The sequence below is a fragment of the Prionailurus bengalensis genome, chromosome B3, assembly GCF_016509475.1.
Source record: "Prionailurus bengalensis isolate Pbe53 chromosome B3, Fcat_Pben_1.1_paternal_pri, whole genome shotgun sequence".
Lineage (NCBI taxonomy): Eukaryota > Metazoa > Chordata > Mammalia > Carnivora > Felidae > Prionailurus > Prionailurus bengalensis.
This window is the reverse complement of record NC_057355.1, coordinates 133,084,914-133,102,799: the sequence shown is the minus strand read 5'-3', so window position 1 is coordinate 133,102,799 and position 17,886 is coordinate 133,084,914. Positions and strand designations below refer to the sequence as shown.

The 17,886-nt window shown below is 38.8% G+C and overlaps 1 protein-coding gene across 6 annotated transcripts in view; it reads right to left on the bottom strand.

Annotated features, from left to right (window-relative positions):
* The window catches only part of TTC8 (tetratricopeptide repeat domain 8), a 58,525-nt gene that overhangs the window by 39,052 nt on the left and 1,587 nt on the right, over positions 1-17,886 (bottom strand). For 2 of the 6 annotated variants that reach the window (XM_043556813.1, XM_043556808.1), the window contains exons 2-6: positions 8,169-8,198; positions 2,508-2,628; positions 1,098-1,161; positions 831-990; positions 541-630 (exon numbers count right to left, since the gene is read on the bottom strand). In XM_043556813.1, coding sequence (XP_043412748.1) covers positions 541-630; positions 831-990; positions 1,098-1,161; positions 2,508-2,628; positions 8,169-8,198 — 465 coding nt within the window. The remainder of the gene's footprint in view (positions 1-540; positions 631-830; positions 991-1,097; positions 1,162-2,507; positions 2,629-8,168; positions 8,199-17,886) is intronic. The other 4 variants (XM_043556809.1, XM_043556812.1, XM_043556810.1 and 1 more) reach the window with 3 other exon arrangements.

Here is a 17,886-nt window from a genome sequence, read left to right as displayed (position 1 = left end):
CTAATCTTTGAGTAGTTAGAATTAATAAGGTAATTCTCAATGAGGATCACTCAAGCCAGACAATGGCTTATGGAGATGCTTGCCTAATTAGTAATTAAACGAACATATTTTTTTCATCTTCTTTTTGACAGTCATAAAATTCTACAAGGATAGAAAATTATTTTTCTGAGAATAGTCCAAGAGGGAAAAGGAAAACACACACACACACACACACACACACACACACACACACACAGATGACCTTCTAAATTTCATTCCATGAAGATGATGCTGCTTGTCTGCTTTGTTTGTTATCAATTACTATTTTTTGTTATAAGTGACTACAATTTCCTATGCAATGGTATTGTATACTTTATTTCTGATTGACTTTTCTTAACTCAAAAGACTAAGAGAAATTTTACACAGTAATTAAACATTTCCATTTCAAGCAAGATATGGCCTTTCCTTCACAAAAGAAATTTTTTTTATTTCCTACAATGTTATCAGGATAACATATCTAACATTACTACTTCATAACATAAAATCATTTTAAGTACATACCTTTGCCAATTTAGGTTTCTGGGCATATTTTGTTAAATTCAGTCTAGATAAATTTATAAAAGGTCCATCAGGACTTGTAAGCATGGAAGCCTATGGGGAAAAATGACAGAACAAGAAATCTGAAACTCCCTCTGGAAATATAAATTGAGTGTAATGAGCATAAGTAAAAAGAACCACCTTCAAAAAATCTGCCATGTGACTTTCCACTATAACAACAGCAAAAAAAAGATGTAACGTAACACCAAGCTACTCTGGTAATACAAAGACAGGGTAAAGCTGACAGAATTTACCGTTCCCAGCCTGACAAATCTTCCAGTTGTGCTGGTGACTGGGCGAGCTGTGTAGGCAGTTCTGGGTGTTCTGATGGCCTGTTCCATAGTGCCAGGCCTTCCGCTCTGTGTGCTGGGTCTAAGGAAACCTGTAATGGGCCTTCCAGCTTGAGTGATTGGCCTGTGAAGAGTATACATTGTGAAAATACCAAGAAGATCAATAAGGGAAGATTCTCATACAATCTGGTCAGTATTTAATGGCAGAAGGTATGAAACAGAAGTACATACCTGATGGCTGGACTAGGCCCTCCTGTCTGATTAGTTCCAGGCAGTTTCAAGGATGTTCCCGGGCCTATGACATGAGATGGCAAATTCAATTTATAGATTAGTTATTAATCTGTAAAAACTGTCAGCTGTTGTAATTTTCAGAAATGTGCCGGCCTGGTGAAAAAGACGTTAATAATAGGAAATATATTAGGGAAAGGTGTCTGAGACTGATATTTATTAAAAATCATGGTATTTTATGTTTTTACATTTAATCTTCACACTAAGTCTGTAAGGTAGGCTATATTCACCCATTTAGCAAAAGCTTAGAGGGTTTAGTAAACAGGTCAACCTATTAATAGAGGTGGGTTTCAAACTCAAAGCTGGCAGACTCCAGAGTACCCAAAGACGGTTCTATGCTCATAGTGTATTTCTGATACAAACTTCTCCCAACAAAAGATCATGTACCCACAATATATAGAATTTAGACATTTTAACTCCAAAAGAACAAAATGATGGGGGGAAAAAGGAATTTTAGCATGAACCATATGTATTTTTTTTCCTCAATTTCCATTTGAAGCTTTAAAACAGTTATTATCTTGGGGCACCTGGGTGGCTCAATCAGTGAAGTGTCCGACTTCAGCTCAGGTCACGATCTCGCAGTTTGTGGGTTTGGGCCCCGAATCGGGCTGTGTGCTAACAGCTTAGAGCTTGGAACCTGCTTCAGACTCTGTCTCCCTCTCTCTCAGCCCCTCCCCTACTTGCATTTTGTCTCTCTCTCTCTCAAAAATGAACATTAAAAAATATTTTTAATTTATTATTTTTCAAAACATAAAAGTGACTGACAACAGTTATAACTAATAAATACCAGCAAGACCACCATACATTACGGTACTCACTAAATACCATTTGCTCCAACACATCTGCAAGCGGGGGGCTGGGCCTCTGCGGCAATCCCAGTGGGCATTCACAGGCCAGTGTATTACCCCACCACCTCATATCATGCATTAGAGCAAATCACCTTCAATTATTACAGTGAAGTGATGTTGTCCAAAGATCCTTTTTTTTTTTAAATCCTTTTAGAAAGACTTGAGTTGTTTGGATGCTTCCTGTGTTTCGACTCTCGGATAAACAATTTTCTGTTATATTAGATAAGCAGTTCAGCTAGAATCCATTTTAAATATAAAATCTGTTTAAATGCATAATATAGCTTGTATTGAAAAATTGTTTTATACAGCAATCCCACATCTTAAGTTTAAGACAGTGTAATTGAATTGTGGAAGGAAAGTCTTTGTACTATATGACAGGATAGAGACCATTAACCTGAAGCAGTGTTTTTCTCATGTATATAATGTCTTGTGTTTATTTTATACACATGTAGTATTCTTCCTCCTAATGGCATCTCATTTACTTAAGTGAAAAACCAATACTTACGTGGAACTTGAGCAATAGCATTTTCATCCAGCATCATTTCTGCAATTCCTTCCTGATCTACGTCAATTTCATCTACATATACCATTTCAGTGAGTGCCCGTGCCTTCAAAATCCAAGCTGCCTATAAACATGGATAAAATAAAGCACACATTAAGTAGTATTAGAAGTACTGCCTAGCCTATAGAAGATTTATTATCGTCTAAATTTTATTAGGCATGTTTACCGTTTAATACATTATGCTAATTTAAAGAGCTATTTCAAGAAACTAATACAAGGCAAGGTCATTAATAATCAAGAAATGCCCATTAGATCAATTACCTAGTAGTCTTCTAACATACCTTTTTGTAAGTAAAAGAAGAACTTCAGAGAAAATTTTACTGGAATAATAATTCAAAAATCAATCAAGAAAGCTCTGACCACAGTGCTCTTTTTGCCTTCCTCCTTCAGGACCAAAGTCCCTCGTGAAGACCTCCCTGATGGTTTAGTTCTAAACCTACTTTCCTCTTGTCTTTCTCACAGAGCATTCTCTTTACGCTTCCATCAAATGTACTCACATATTCGAGAAACACTGTAATAATCAAGCATAGGTTAGCTCCCTTCCCCAAAACACAAGCCTTTTTACCTTGTTCAGTTCTGAATTTTCCATAACACCTATGGTTTTTGCACATAATAGGTATTCCAAAAATGTTGAATTGAACTAAGAGCAATTTCTCCCAATTCCCAAGAAGCTAATCAACACAGTCTTGGCTGCTTTGTGATCTAGCCAGTAGAAAACCTGCTAGAAAGGGGGGGGGGGGGGGGGGGCGGGGAATGGAAAAGGTAATTAAGGAATCTGGAAAATATCAACTTCACTCTACCTTGAGAAATTAGATGTCAAGGTGTGCACCATTAAATACCTTGCTCAACATTTAAAACAGCTTTATCAGAAATGTTTACCTTTCTGCTTCACTACAGAACAGAAGCAGAGAACAAGAAAGCTCGGTGTCCTTGAGCAGCAGCACAGACCTGATACTCTATAGTGCAGAGGAAGCAGCAGCGAGGGAAGTTTGGTGGGAGGCAGGGTAGGGCTCACCATACTAGGGAACCGGCTGTGAAGCCGGCTGAAGGAGGAACAGACAGAGAGGAACAGACGAAAGCTACAGAGTTCCAAAAAGTCCTCGCGTAAAGAACCCAAGATGCATTCAATCAGTCGGTCCATACCTACGGAGCACTTCCTAGTTACATAGCATTGGGCTAGGTTCTGAAGAGGAAGCATGAGAAGATTAAAACTTGGATCCTAATTTCCCTGAACACATCACCTACTGAATTAATTGACAAGGCAAAGCAGGGCATGATAGGTGGCAGGTGTGTGGTATAGACAATAGTTATAGGAATTAAAAAGTAGAGATCCTTTTGTGGGCTAAAATAACTGGAATGCATGCATTAGACAAAAGTTCTTAAGGAAAAGGAAAATTCTTCATGCTTTCACTTTAATGGGAATAAAAAAAGGCTGCCTTCATAGCCGTAGGTTCCTAAAATGAAATTATATTTGGTTAGATGATTGGGTTTTTTAGCTTCTACTTTCCTGGGTGAGATTTACTGGATTCAGATAACTTAAAATGTTTCAACTGTGTGGATTTAACACAATTGAATAAGCAGAATATGGAATCAAAGAATTCATTTGTTAAATTAAATAAATAAATAAATAGATAGATAAGTTCCAGTCATAACTGCATCTAACTGTAAGAGCCACTAAAGCGTGGAAACAATTGGAGGTTTCATTCATCAAAGATCAGGAAGGTCAGCAGATCTTTATAACTCTGCTCAGGGGTCAGGGAAGTCATCTCTGGCTTCAACTCATGGTTTAATTTAACTTCAAAGATGGAAATAAGTAATCCTGATTTATCTTGAGTCTCCACAGCTCATACTGCCCTGCAAGGATCTGACAGCTTTCATTTCTCTAAAGGGCATTCCTTGCTCAGCATGCTGGTGGACAGGAAGGATTGCAGCATTTTCTTTGAAACAGTAAAGCAGGATATGGGCGCCACTGGTTCACTCCCATATTACTAGGGAGCACCTATGGCATGCCAGGTCCTGGGGACAGAGAGAAGTAAGCCACGGCTCAACTAGCTTACACAAATTTCGGTGTTGTAGGGAAAGCGCAGCGATAAAAGTCTGGAGCATGCTACGGGAGTACAGAGAGAGGCACCCAGCTGCCTGGGAGTAGAGGAAGGGTAGGAGAAAAGAGTTTGCTAGTGGCAAAGACGGGAAAGCATGTATTAGGCAAAGAGAACGGGACAAGGGCAGGCTAGCTTGAGGGCTCAAGGCATGCTTTGTAACTCCAAAACAGTTGAGTACGGTTGAAGAATCAGGTTCAGCTGAGGCAGCAGTCAGAGAAGAAGCTAGAGAAAAAAGGCAAAGGGCAGTTGAGGGACCCTGTATGCTCCAGTGAGGTGTAGGGACTTTTATCCTGATGATGAGCTAATGAAACTTTAAAACTCCAACTTGGAATCCTAGTTAAATCGACCTTCTAAAAGTCAACTTTTTATTATTATCGTATCACCTATATGGCTGGGTATTAACTATCCCTGCACATATCTTTTTAATAATTAGCATGTACATACCGTTATCTCATAGTTAACTCCATCATTCTTCCTGACATCCAGCCTCCTACTAACCTCTCAGATATTACGGAGGTGCAAATTTTTTTAATATTAGGCTAAGTAAAAGAAAAGAAAGTAAATCTACTTTTCCCTCACCACCAAATGAATAAATGCTTCAGAAGCCAAATAGGAACATCTTTTTTAAAAGGTTATTCTATAAGATTTCACTTTTTCAAAAAGGTAAATGGATCTATATTTCAGTTTCTAAAATTTAATTCTTCAGAAGTAGAAATCGTGGTGGGAATCTTTTATATTTAAAGATCTATAATAAAATCTACTTAAACTATTATTTAATTTTAAATTTCATCATTTTTTTTTAAATTTTTTTTTCAACGTTTATTTATTTTTGGGACAGAGAGAGACAGAGCATGAACGGGGGAGGGGCAGAGAGAGAGGGAGACACAGAATCAGAAACAGGCTCCAGGCTCTGAGCCATCAGCCCAGAGCCTGACCCGGGGCTCGAACTGCGGGACCGCGAGATGGTGACCTGGCTGAAGTCGGACGCTTAACCGACTGCGCCACCCAGGCGCCCCAAATTTCATCATTTTTTGAGAATACTAATCTTCCTGACTTTCCTCTTGTCCTAACACAAATGACCTTGAAAATCACATATCGCTGCTTGCTTAAACATCAGATTGTATTCAAAGAACTGCTCTTGGCAATGTGAACAATTCTTGAGATTTTAATGAAAACAGCAGATGGGGCTTTGGCTTTAAAAAAAATTTTTTTTTAATTTTATTTTGGAAACAAGCCAAGTATGTTTTACAGCCCTAAAATCCTGTTTAAGTTTTTCAAAAAGTTCAAAACTAATCAGTGATTACATTAAAATACATAACAAAGCACAATGGGATGATCCCAAACTGGTCCTTGAATCTAAATAAAAAATACAAATTGGTTTTATTAAATATGTTTAAGTTGTTACTACATGACAGGGTCATGCAGTTTATGTAAATATATTTGAATGCCTACATATTGGAAAGTACTGTGAAATCAACAAAAATCACAGAAGTGCAGGAACTTTTTTAAAGGGAAAAGCATGTGAGTCAATTATATCGTTCTTTATCTGTAAAACATAATCCCATCTCATTCACCTACTGAGGTAGTCTACAGGACATTATTCTTGAGGCAATGATGGAAAGGAAAGGAAAATAATGCCTTACTTGTACTACCTTTGGTGAGGTTGATTCAATTTTAGTTATGAAAATAAACATACGAAAAGTGAAAAAGTCTACTGACTGAGCAAAACATGTTGAAATTGTCTCATTCCTTTTAATACAGAATTGGAGGCCAAGAGTTTAAGACGTAAAAGAAACAATTTTGCTAGATTATTAGTAGAATAAAGCTACCAAGGAACAGTCTGTCTAACCTGAGCGAGCCATCATAAGAATCGGTATAACATCTGACACTGCCTACTCTACGAAAATGAAAACTTAGCACAAAATATTGAATTGTTATTGTAAAGCCTCATTTATTTTGAAGTCGTGCAAAAGAGGAAGGCAAAATGTATGAATAATGAGTTCAAAAGAATCCCATCAGCCTTGTTCCCTTTTTATTCTTTTAGATCACTATCCAGATAGTGATAGATAATTAAGTCTACAGTAACAGAACAAGAAAGTAATACTAAATACAGGTCCTTCATGAAGTCCCTGCACGGTTTGAAACTTTCAAATGCCATTTACAGTTTTAAAACCATAACAACAATGTAAATTATTGACATTTTAATTTAATTTTAACAAAACCAGGGCACCTGGGTGGCTTAGTTGGTTAAGCATTCGACTTCAGCTCAGGTCATGATCTCACAGTTTGTGAGTTCGAGTCCCGCAACGGGCTCTGTGCTGACAGCTTGGAGCCTGGAGCCTGTTTCAGCTTCTGTGTCTCCCTCTCTCTGCACCTCCCCTGCCTTCACTCACACTCTCTCTCTCTCTCTCTCAAAAATAAATAAACGTTAATTTTAACAAAACCTTCCAAAATCACTGAAAAGAAAAAGCACATTACTTACTCTATTTATAATTTAGGTCCTTCTCAAACGAGTTGTGCATATATTACGCAAAAAATAGTTTAGTACCATCTATCAATTTGGAAATCAAAATTACGAACACTGCAGACAAATTCCTTTAAAATCCTTTTCAAGAACAGAGTGCTTCATTTTAACCTATTTATGGTGCCTGCTTGATAATACTACACAGGCCTCCATCACAGTACTTTGTATTCTGCTCTCTTGGAAAAGGTCGAATGATTACTCATAGGAACCACATATGAGGTTCAAATTGTTTATTTACTGAAAACCACTGTTAGCATTCTCTCTCATGTGGCAGGGCCAACACCTGGCAGTATTTAGGGTGATTTATAGCACTCTCATCCGTTCTTATTCCCAGACTTACTGGAAACTCCCTTGTGTTAAAAGCTTCACTGGCCCACGTGTCCCCCTAACCACACTTCCTCTCCTTGGGCTCTCTCCAGACTCATTCACTGCGTCTTCTCCAGTTAGCAGGTCTCTCTGGCCACCTCCCATCTCTAACCAAGATAGTTTGGTAGACAAGGCTATCTGGCCAGTGTCTCCTCCTGTCTTCTTCACGGTGGCAGGCACCTCGCTCTAAAATCGAGCCCTTCCCAGGCAGGGTGAGCCTACTCTTTACTCAAGATATACCATCCTGTCCATCACAATCTTTTCAGACATTTGGGGCTCTGCTGACTTCTTGGCCCCATTCCTAAGCTCCTGGTTTCCCTTGCTTCCTTCTTTATTTTTCTCATCTTTCTGGTCAACATTGGTCATTTCAAGTCTTAAGACTACAAGACTACTCACCCATAGACACAAAAATATTGGAAATAGAATACTCTACATAAAAAAAAAATACTCTACAAAAAAAATATTGGAAATAGAATACTCTACAGAATGGTAGAGAAGGCTGATTTCATAAAAGCATTAATAGATATGCAGCAGGTTTTCTAATCTATAGGAACGAGTAAGCAATAGGAATTATTGTATTCTCTAAACTAACAGTTGCAGCTAACCCTTTACCTGAGTCACTGGCAATTCAGGATCCGGTTCCTGGAAAGCATTAAGAAGGTAGTAAACATTTTTAGGAAATACAGTTTCTAAAATAAAAAGTCTTAGTGATGAATTAAGTATTTGTAGACGGACTCAAACTCATTGAATAAAAATCCAAATATCAACTTTAATCTTTCTCCACAAGTACTCAAGAGTTCTGCATATAATAATACTAATATTGGTATTACTGTGTAACTAATACACACTGAAGAGTGCTGAATTTGCTATGATCAGAAAATTCTAATTACTCGAACCTCATTTAAAGCACAGAGAAGTTATCTTAACTACTTGTTTAATGAAGACACAAAATCTCAGAAATTAAAAACAATTTTACAGCTATACCAAGGAAACACTTCCTTATATTCATGGTGGTTAAAGCATTCAGACTTTAATCACTTGGGGAGGAGGAAGAAAATCCACAACATACTATAAATCTTTCTACTCCACATAAATGGGATTAGCAGCTGAAGATATAAAAAAGTAATTCCAACTGTAACGTGCTCCGAGAAATGTGTATGAATAGACTATGTCATATATATTAGTGTCGGGTGCTAACAAACTCAGGGTTTTTTCCTGTCCAAATTAAATAGAAATCCACTGGGGAAAAGTCAGACTTGTAACAAATTTATTTACGAAATAATCTATACTTCTATATCTACAGTTAGCAATCTGTGCTGAACACTTAACTGGCAGCATGTTTTATTAGGGAAGCTACTAAGAAAAAAGGGAAAGGGGGGAAAAAATCCTTCCTAGCCTTGCTTTCTACAGCTCTAAAACCCAAGGAGAATACTCAAAATATTTTTTAAAGAATATATTATGTGTGCAAGCAATGTTGAAGCCATCTGGTCACCATGCAAGGATAAGCAATTTCTATAGCACGATACACGGTAGGAACACGAGAAGCAAAGATGAAGCTAGGCTACAAAAGCAAAGGCCCTGGAGGGTGGGATTTAGAGAATATTCGGCAAGCATCTGAACCGAACACAAAACAGCAACTAAGAATACATGGCAGTTGGAGGTTTTCAATTCCAGCGTGCATCAGGAAGATCTGTAAAAGCACAGATTGCCTAGAACCCACAGTCCATAATTAAAGAAACACACCGACACAGGCAATGAGATGACAGAGGAGTAACCCTTTCTATTCCTTCTTCTGTTTATTTATATACATGTCTGTATGACCCATTATCTCACTTGAGTCTCATAACAACCACCGGAGGGAGGCAGGTGTTATCCATTTGACAGATAAGGAAACAAATTCAGAGATGTCATGTAATTTGCTCAAGGTCACACAAAGAAGCCAGGCTCTTCCTTGCCAGTGCATCTAGGAGATTAAAACATGAGTTCAAGATAATAAGGCAGGATTGAAGCATCAAGTGTAGGAGAGATAGGAGATAAGTTCCACACAGGGAAAAAAGAAGTTTACCCATGGTGACTGCAGACAATACTTGAAAAGGAAAACAAGACACACAAGGGCTGGAAGCCTCTAATAGGAAGGAAAAGCTAGAGGCCTGTCATTCTGCCAAGGGCAGGAAGATGCTTCCCAAAGTCAAACGGCAGCTCAGCCTCAGTGTTCTGATCACTGAGGAAGGCCTTCGTGCTCTATCTGGTTCTTCTGCCCCACAGGAACACATCTGTGATTTGCCACGCCACGCAGGTGAGGTGAGAAGGTCAGAGAAGATGGGCAAGTATAAAGATAGGTGAGGTTGTGCAGATGGAAGATGGAGACAAGGCCCAAACAGGAAGTGAGGCCGAGATCACGATCACGTTAGTTCCACAAGCTTCCCCGGACATTCCTGCACTCTGCTAGGTGCTGAAAACATTCTGTGGGGAATGCACATAATTAAATAAATGCCAATACAATGTATGAAATGCTATATTCAACTTATAGACCAGTTATAGACGACTTAGATGGAGAGGAGAAAAACAAGAAGGGAGATAAGAAGGGTGTCAGAGAAAAAGAAAGATATTATTCCAGAAATTACTGAGTGCCAGTGATCTATATTCATCATCATTTTTTTTTAATGTTTATTTAGAGAGAGCTTGAGCAGGGGAGGAGTAGAAAGAGAGGGAGACAGAGAATCCCAAGCAGGCTCTGCACTGTCAGCACAGACCCTGACGCAGGGCTTGAACTGGCAGAGAGATCATGACCTGAGCTGAAATCGAGAGTCGGATGCTTAATCGACTGAGCCACCCAGACGCCCCTGTTCAGCATCATTTTATCAATTTCACTGAACACTTTCCTCACAGACACTTTCCAGATTACCAACAATCTTTTCAGAAAAAGATCAATGCCAGAATCCTACATGTAAATATCTCTAGCTATACAGAGACAATAGCAGCTAACATTTTTGATCACTTACCGTACATTAATGAGCTTAACCCTCACAACAACCCTTTGAGGTAGGTGTATTATCATCCCCATTTTACAGAGGAGAAAACTCTGAAGTCAAAGTGTACAGGCAGTATTTGAACCCAGACACTCTGCATCGAGAGCCCGCACTTTGCTGAGTATGTGAGATCATAGCAAGGCATGAAAACAGACTGCTGTAGGGTGTGCCAGACCAAGACTGCGTATGACTGGCCTGGAGATCCATCAGGAGTAGCAGGATTAAGAAGGAAGAGTTGGGATGTTTTAATTTAGAGATAGGGCAAAACTTTTTTTTTTTTTGGGGGGGGTTTCTCAACTATAGTCTGTTATTTAAATTAATCCAACCAAATAGGGAACGGCAAGTTAGGTTCATTTGGTCTAGCAAATCATTTCCATGGGTATCGACAGAGTTGAGTACAAAGTAGTTGGGTACAAAATACCCTGGAGTCAGAAGGGCTGGGCTTGATCCTCAGGGAGCCACTTAGCTACGTGACCTTGAATGAGTCACACGACCTCTATAACCTAGTGCTCCTCTCGAATTGGAGCAAATAGTGTCTACTTCATAGCATAGTTTTAAAAATAAACCTTGCGGGGGGGGGGGGGGGCGCCTGGGTGGCTCAGTCAGTTAAGTGTCTGACTTCGGCTCAGGTCATGATCTCATGGCTCATGAGTTTGAGCCCTGCGTCGGGTTCTGTGCTGACAGCTAGGAGCCTGGAGCCTGCTTTGGATTCTGTGTGTGTATGTCTCTCTCTCCTTCTCTTTCTCTGCCCCTCCCCCACTAGTGCTCTGTCTCTCTCTCTCAAAAATAAACTTTAAAAAATAAATAAATAAAATAAATAAACCTTGTATTTTTAAGAATATTTCATAGTTTTGAGGCCTTCTCCATATGCTATCATAATTAGTGAAGTGTAAGGTGGTAGCACTTTCAATAAGAAATATCAGTTGCACAATTTCTTTATAAAACCATTTCTATAATGACCAGAAAAGCCCCACACTCTCTATTACTTCCCTTTCCCAAACCCAGAACTAACTCCCACTTGTGTCTCATCAAATTAAAACTACCTTTTGACTCTCCTTCAAAGCAAGTAAGGGGACAGAGTGGAGTGACACAGCCTGGAACCAACAAATGCTCATTAGCATCAACTTCAATTCACATCAGTTTACTTCCTTCCTTCCTCCCCAGGGTAAGGCTTACTCTTAGGTCGTTGCTATTACTTCAGGGTATCAAATCTCTAGATAATTCTGAATGCGACTTCTTAATTGCCACCATTACTTACTCTGGCTCGTGAGTCTGACCCAGCTTGGCCCTGAAACTTCTGAGACATTATTCAGAAGTTAGCAGTCACACAAAGGAAAACAATGAAAGAGAACACAGAAATTGATGGATATCAGAAGGTTTAGGGAGAATCCAAGGACCAACCAAGCAGCCAAGTAGGAATGTCATCTGTGTAATTCAGCAGGAATACAAATTCATAAAATGAACTCCATATAGCATCAAAAGATTAAGTCTGGCTTAGTCTCCATGGCCCCAAAGAGGAACTAAATTAGATAATCACACAGAAAGATTTGTTTGTTTGTTTGTTTTGCTTAGAGCACCAGATCATTATCTCAATCAACTAATAACACAGAGCTCACTAGGGATCCCTGGTTCCATGTCTTTCCCTTAAGCCAGTGGCTTTCAGCCTTTTCTCCATCTTCAAATCATTTACAATAATAACCCCTTCCTCTCTGTAACATATCTCATTATAAGTAGAGACTGGGGAGGAGAATGTGAATTCTTCCTGTTCTGATATATAGCCCCCGCTCCCACTCCCAGAATCACTGATTTTCATAACTTGAAAATCTATCAGAAATCTACTCCATTAATAAAAGCATATTGTCTTAAAAACCTCACTGCCTGAAAAACCTGCACGTTTTATGAACTGTTTAATTATAATGGAGCTAAAAAAAAATTGGGGCTGGTTTTAAAGCCATGTATCTGACATATGGAACACAAGGAACAGTAATCAGATTAAGCAACTAATCGGGATGATGGACATGAGCTGTAAAAGCAAGCATTCCCTCTAGGTCACATTGCTGTGTGGAAGACCATTTTGCCTTTCTCCCTTTTATATCTTACAACTTATAAGCACTTTTTCAATCGTGATTTAAAGAACATTTTGAAAAAAGACAATGTCTCTCGATGAACTTCTTGTTCGTGCTGTATTTTATCAAACAGGGAAGCTACAATAAATTAACCAGTTATCTTTCTTTCTCTATATTCTCAAGAGATCAGAATCTTAAATGTCCTTCATGGTTAGACACCCTGCCCTTTTAAGTCTCACTATTCTGAATCTGGGAAAAACAGTTTACAATCCATCTTCTTCAAGAACCTTTCCACATTACCAAATACCATATTATTACAGTCAACAACCTATCCTTAAGTCTCTTTGTGTCCAAATAAAAATGTATGACTCTAAAGAAACATGCTATTTCATTGTATATCACACCTCTCTGGCCAACCTGACTACTCTGACTTTGGCAACAATCAAAATTAAATAAAATCCAGACGTCCTAATGGAAAGTACAAAGCACAACCTAATTATTTTTGATGATACTATACCAAAATTGTATCTCTTACAGGAGAAATAAATGTAGAAGACATAGTCTCAGAGGTGTACTTATCTCAAAAGGTTGACATATCAGAACCAAAAGAGGTTTTTTGGGAAGCTCTGTGGACCAACTTAAAGAAAGATTAACAAATAACAAATCACTTTAGAGAGGCTCTCCTCACCTGGCACAAAAATAAGCAAAACCAAAAGTGAAAAACAACATCTAAAACAAAAGCTATTTGGGGCATCTGGGTGGCTCAGTTGGTCAAGCTTCTGACTTAGGCTCCGGCCATGATCTAGCTGTTAGTGAGTCAAGCCCCGCGTCAGGCTCTGTGCTGACAGCTCAGAGCCTGGAGCCTGCTTCGGATTCTGTGTCTCCCTCTCTCTCTGCCCCTCCCCCACTCACATTCAGTGTCTCTCTCTCAAAAATAAATAAACGTTAAAAAAAAATTTTTTTAAGCTATTTTTGTTTTAGGGGCAGGAAAAAAAAAAAAAGCAAAAAATGAATCCATTTGGCCCTCAGAAAAAAATATTTTAATTTCCTTGCTCTTCCATGTGTCCAGGAACTGCTTCAGAGTCATTCATTTGTACTAAAATCAGTTTGGTGGCACAGGAATGGTAATCGGAAGTTGTGGGGGAAAAGTACTCTAAAATGTTGAAGCCTCAAAAAATTCATAAAGGTTAAAGGAGGATGTGAAGATAAACCATCTGACTGCAGAGCTGAGGACCATCTGCTTCTGCTCTGATCACATTTCTGTTAGCTTTTCATAGATTGGTAGTCTCTCTGTCAATTACCTTCCTCCACTGAAACAAAGACAGCATCACAAGAAATCCCAATAACAAAATTACTATCAGAAATGCCTTCCTGGGGGCGCCTGGGTGGCCCAGTGGTTTGGGCTTGATTTTGGCTCAGGTCATGATCTTACGGTTCATGGGATCAAGCCCCAAGTTGGGCTCTGTGCTGACAGTGCAGAGCCTGCTTGGGATTCTCTCTCTCCCTCCCTCTTAGCCCCTCCCCTGCTCTCGCTCTCTCTCTCTCTCAAAATAAATCAACTTTAAAAAATAAAGGGAAGGGGCACCTGGGTGGCTTAATTGGTTAAGCATCCAACTTCGGCTCAGGTCATGGTCTCACGGTTTGTGGGTTCGAGCCCCGTGTCGGGCTCTGCGCTGACAGCTCAGAGCCTGGAGCCTGCTTCAGATTCTGTGTCTCCCTCTCTCTGACTCTCTCCTGCTCATGCTCTGTCTCTCTGTCTCTGTCTCTCTCTCTCTCTCAAGAATAAATATTTTTTTAAAAAAATTAAAAAAAATAGGGGCACCTGGGTGGCTCAGTCGGTTGAGCGTCCGACTTCAGCTCAGGTCACGATCTCGCAGTCCGTGAGTTCGAGCCCCGCGTCAGGCTCTGGGCTGATGGCTCAGAGCCTGGGGCCTGCTTCCGATTCTGTGTCTCCCCCTCTCTCTGCCCCTCCCCCGTTCATGCTCTGTCTCTCTCTGTCTCAAAAATAAATAAAACGTTTAAAAAAAATTTTTTTTTTAATTTAAAAAAATAAAGGGAAGAATATTTCATTGTTCATTTTTAACATCTAACAGATAAAGAATAAATAAATATGAAGAAATACATTTTTCTCATATCTCTTCCCAATTTGTTAAAATCAATTAAAAGCTTTTAATTCTGAAAGAATTCAATGTATATATTTCTGATAAACTGCATAAAGAAATCTCAGTGGGAAAAAGGAAAAAAGAAAGAAAGGAAAGAAGGAAGGAAGGAAGGAAAGGAAGGAAGGAAGACTCTCCTAGAGGAATCCAGGAAGAATTTCCTTAATTGATTAAAAAAAAAAAAAAACTGGCCCTCAAATCAAAAAATGAATTAAGAATGTCCATAATGCAATTACATTTACTTGAAAAGGTAAATATATGTTTAGGAACCTATGGGGCTGAGAATTAAGGATGGGAGTGGAGGGACACAAAGGTCAACTCTCATGTAGTGTTGGTAGGAATGTAAGATGGTGCAGCCACTGTGGAAAACATTATAGAGGTTCCTCAAAAAATTAAAAATAGAAATACCATATGATCCAGTAATTCCACTACCAGGTCTTTACCCAGAGAAAATGAAAATACTAATTTGAAAAGACAGATGCACTGCTGTATTTACTGCAGCATTATTTACAATACCCATGATATGGAAGCAACCATATAGATAGATGAATGGAAAAGGAAGATATGGGATATATGTACAATGGAATATTATGCAGCCATAAAAATTAGATCTTGCCATTTGCAACAACATGGATGGATCTTAGAGGGTGTTATGCTAAGTGAAATAAGTCAGACAGGAAAAGACAAATACCATATGATTTCAGTTATATGTGGAATCTAAAAGACAAAACAAAAAGCAGAAAGGAACCCAAATATAGAGAATAAACTGATGGTTGCCAGAGGGGAGGGTTGGAGAGGGATGGGCAAAATGGGCGAAGGGGAGCCAGAGATACAGGCTTCCAGTTATGAAATGAATAAGTCATGGGAATAAAAGGTACAGCATAGGGTTTATGATCAGTGATATTGTAATAGCATGGTATGGTGACGGATGGCAGCTACACTTGGGGTGACCACAGCATAGTACAGAGAAGTTGAATCACTATGTTGTACACCTGAAACTAAGGTAACATGGTGTGAACTATATTCAAATTTTAAAAATTAAAAATTACCTAATTAAAAAGGAAAAGCACACAGTGAAAAAACAGTGTTTAAAGGCTGGGTCAAAAAATAACTAACACATAAGTGAACCCTACAAACTTTTCAGCAGCCCTATCCAGCTATCAAAAGCCCGGTTTGGTGGGGTGCCTGGGGGGCTCAGTTGGTTAAAAGCTTCGGACTCTTGATTTTGGCTTGGGTCATGATCTCACGGTTCATGAGTTCGTGGAGCCTGCTTGGGATTCTCTCTCTTCCTCTCTCTGCCTCCTCCCTGCTCATGCTCTCTCTCAAGATAAATAAATAAAACTTAAAAATTTTTAAAGCCCAGTTTGATAAGGTAATATCAAGTTAAACTTCTATTCCCAATGAAATACTGCTCATTGTTCTGCCAATATATATATAGTTCCTACTTAAATAAACTACCTCAGCAAAACAAATAAAAAGGATTAGAAAGGAAAGGAGTATCATAAATTTCTTCTAGATCTGGTACTCATTCTCCTAAGCCTACTCTGATATTTACATCAAACCCATTAACAACCCCTGCTCATAACAAGAAAATAGTAATAAAGCATAACATTTTTTAATGTTTATGGCAGTAGACATTAATTATGTATCACATTACGGACGATTATTTCAAATCCACAGCAAATAGGACAATAGAATAGGCCAGGACCTAACAAAATCGACTGCCCTAATGATCTTAACCATGTCAAATGGTTAACCAATGACAACAGCAGAATTTCCCAATATAAACCTGTGTCTTTTTTCTTCATTATCATTATCAAAATCACGGTTCTACCAAACATGCCTTGTAATAAGTCTTTAATCTTTCAAGAGGGCCAATAAGGCCTAATGACAGCTGCACAAGAAACCAAGTAAAAAGACACAAGCCCTTACCTTATTTAGCTGCTAATTCAGGAGACTGCAAAGCCCTAAATCTGTTTATCTTACTCTTCCTAGATAAAAAGGAGCAAGGTCCCTCTATGGCCCCATCTTCACCATTAATGAAAACACTTCTGCTTTGACCATGCACTTTCCAAAATGGCATCTCTCCAAAATAATAAGGGAGAAATCTATCTCTCTGTCTCCCCCATCCGCCCCCCACCCCGAAGGCACCAGGGATCAAGTAAGTTTCAGAATACTGTCTTTATCAAAATTAGATAGGTCACCTTCCTTCAGGACTTTCTAAAGCCTTTAATCCACAAGTATGTTAAAATTCTTTACCATTTAGCTAAAATCTTGAAAAAGGCACAGTAGATGGGAAAATGTACTGGGAAAAGTTGAGAAACACACAGCTTTGAAATATTAGGCTACATCAGGGCCAAAGAGGGAGCACAGTATGGACAAAGCAAATGGATTTATCAGCTTTGTAACTTTGGACAAATTACTTAACCCTGTGCCCCAGTGCACTTAATCTGTAAAACGGGTGAAACAGTACCAATTTCCTAAGAGGGATGAGGATTAAATGAGATGACTTCTAAAACCCTCCGAACCAAGCCTGACATAGAGTAAATACTCAGTAAATGTTAGCTACTATTTTTGTTACCTATTTTGCAAGGTTATTCTAAGCATAGAAACACCCATAATTTACACAATTTAGTAAGCAGTAAGCACTCAACAAAGGCCATTTGGCTGAACACACATAAAATCCTGCTCACAGTGCCTAGCACAAACTAAATCTGAATTCACAGGCACAGTACTGTACTGAATGTGCTATGATTATATGTTATTAAGAGTATAGGATCTTAACCATTAATAAAAACACTGCTCCTTTGCTTATAACATTTCACTATGAGACTACATCTCCCTAGTATGGTAACAATGAAGATACCCGACCCTTGCCCACTGCCAAAAGAGTAGCAGAGGTCAAATAAGTTTCAGAACTATTGTATTGCCAAAATTACATTTCTTTTCTTCAGAACCCAGAGGCTTTTGTATGAATCTTGAATCTTCAACTAGGAAATATACTGTTCCCAGATGAATTCACTAAGCAGCTCTTGGGCAACAGCTCTGTGGAACACAGAATGGAAACTACCCTAAA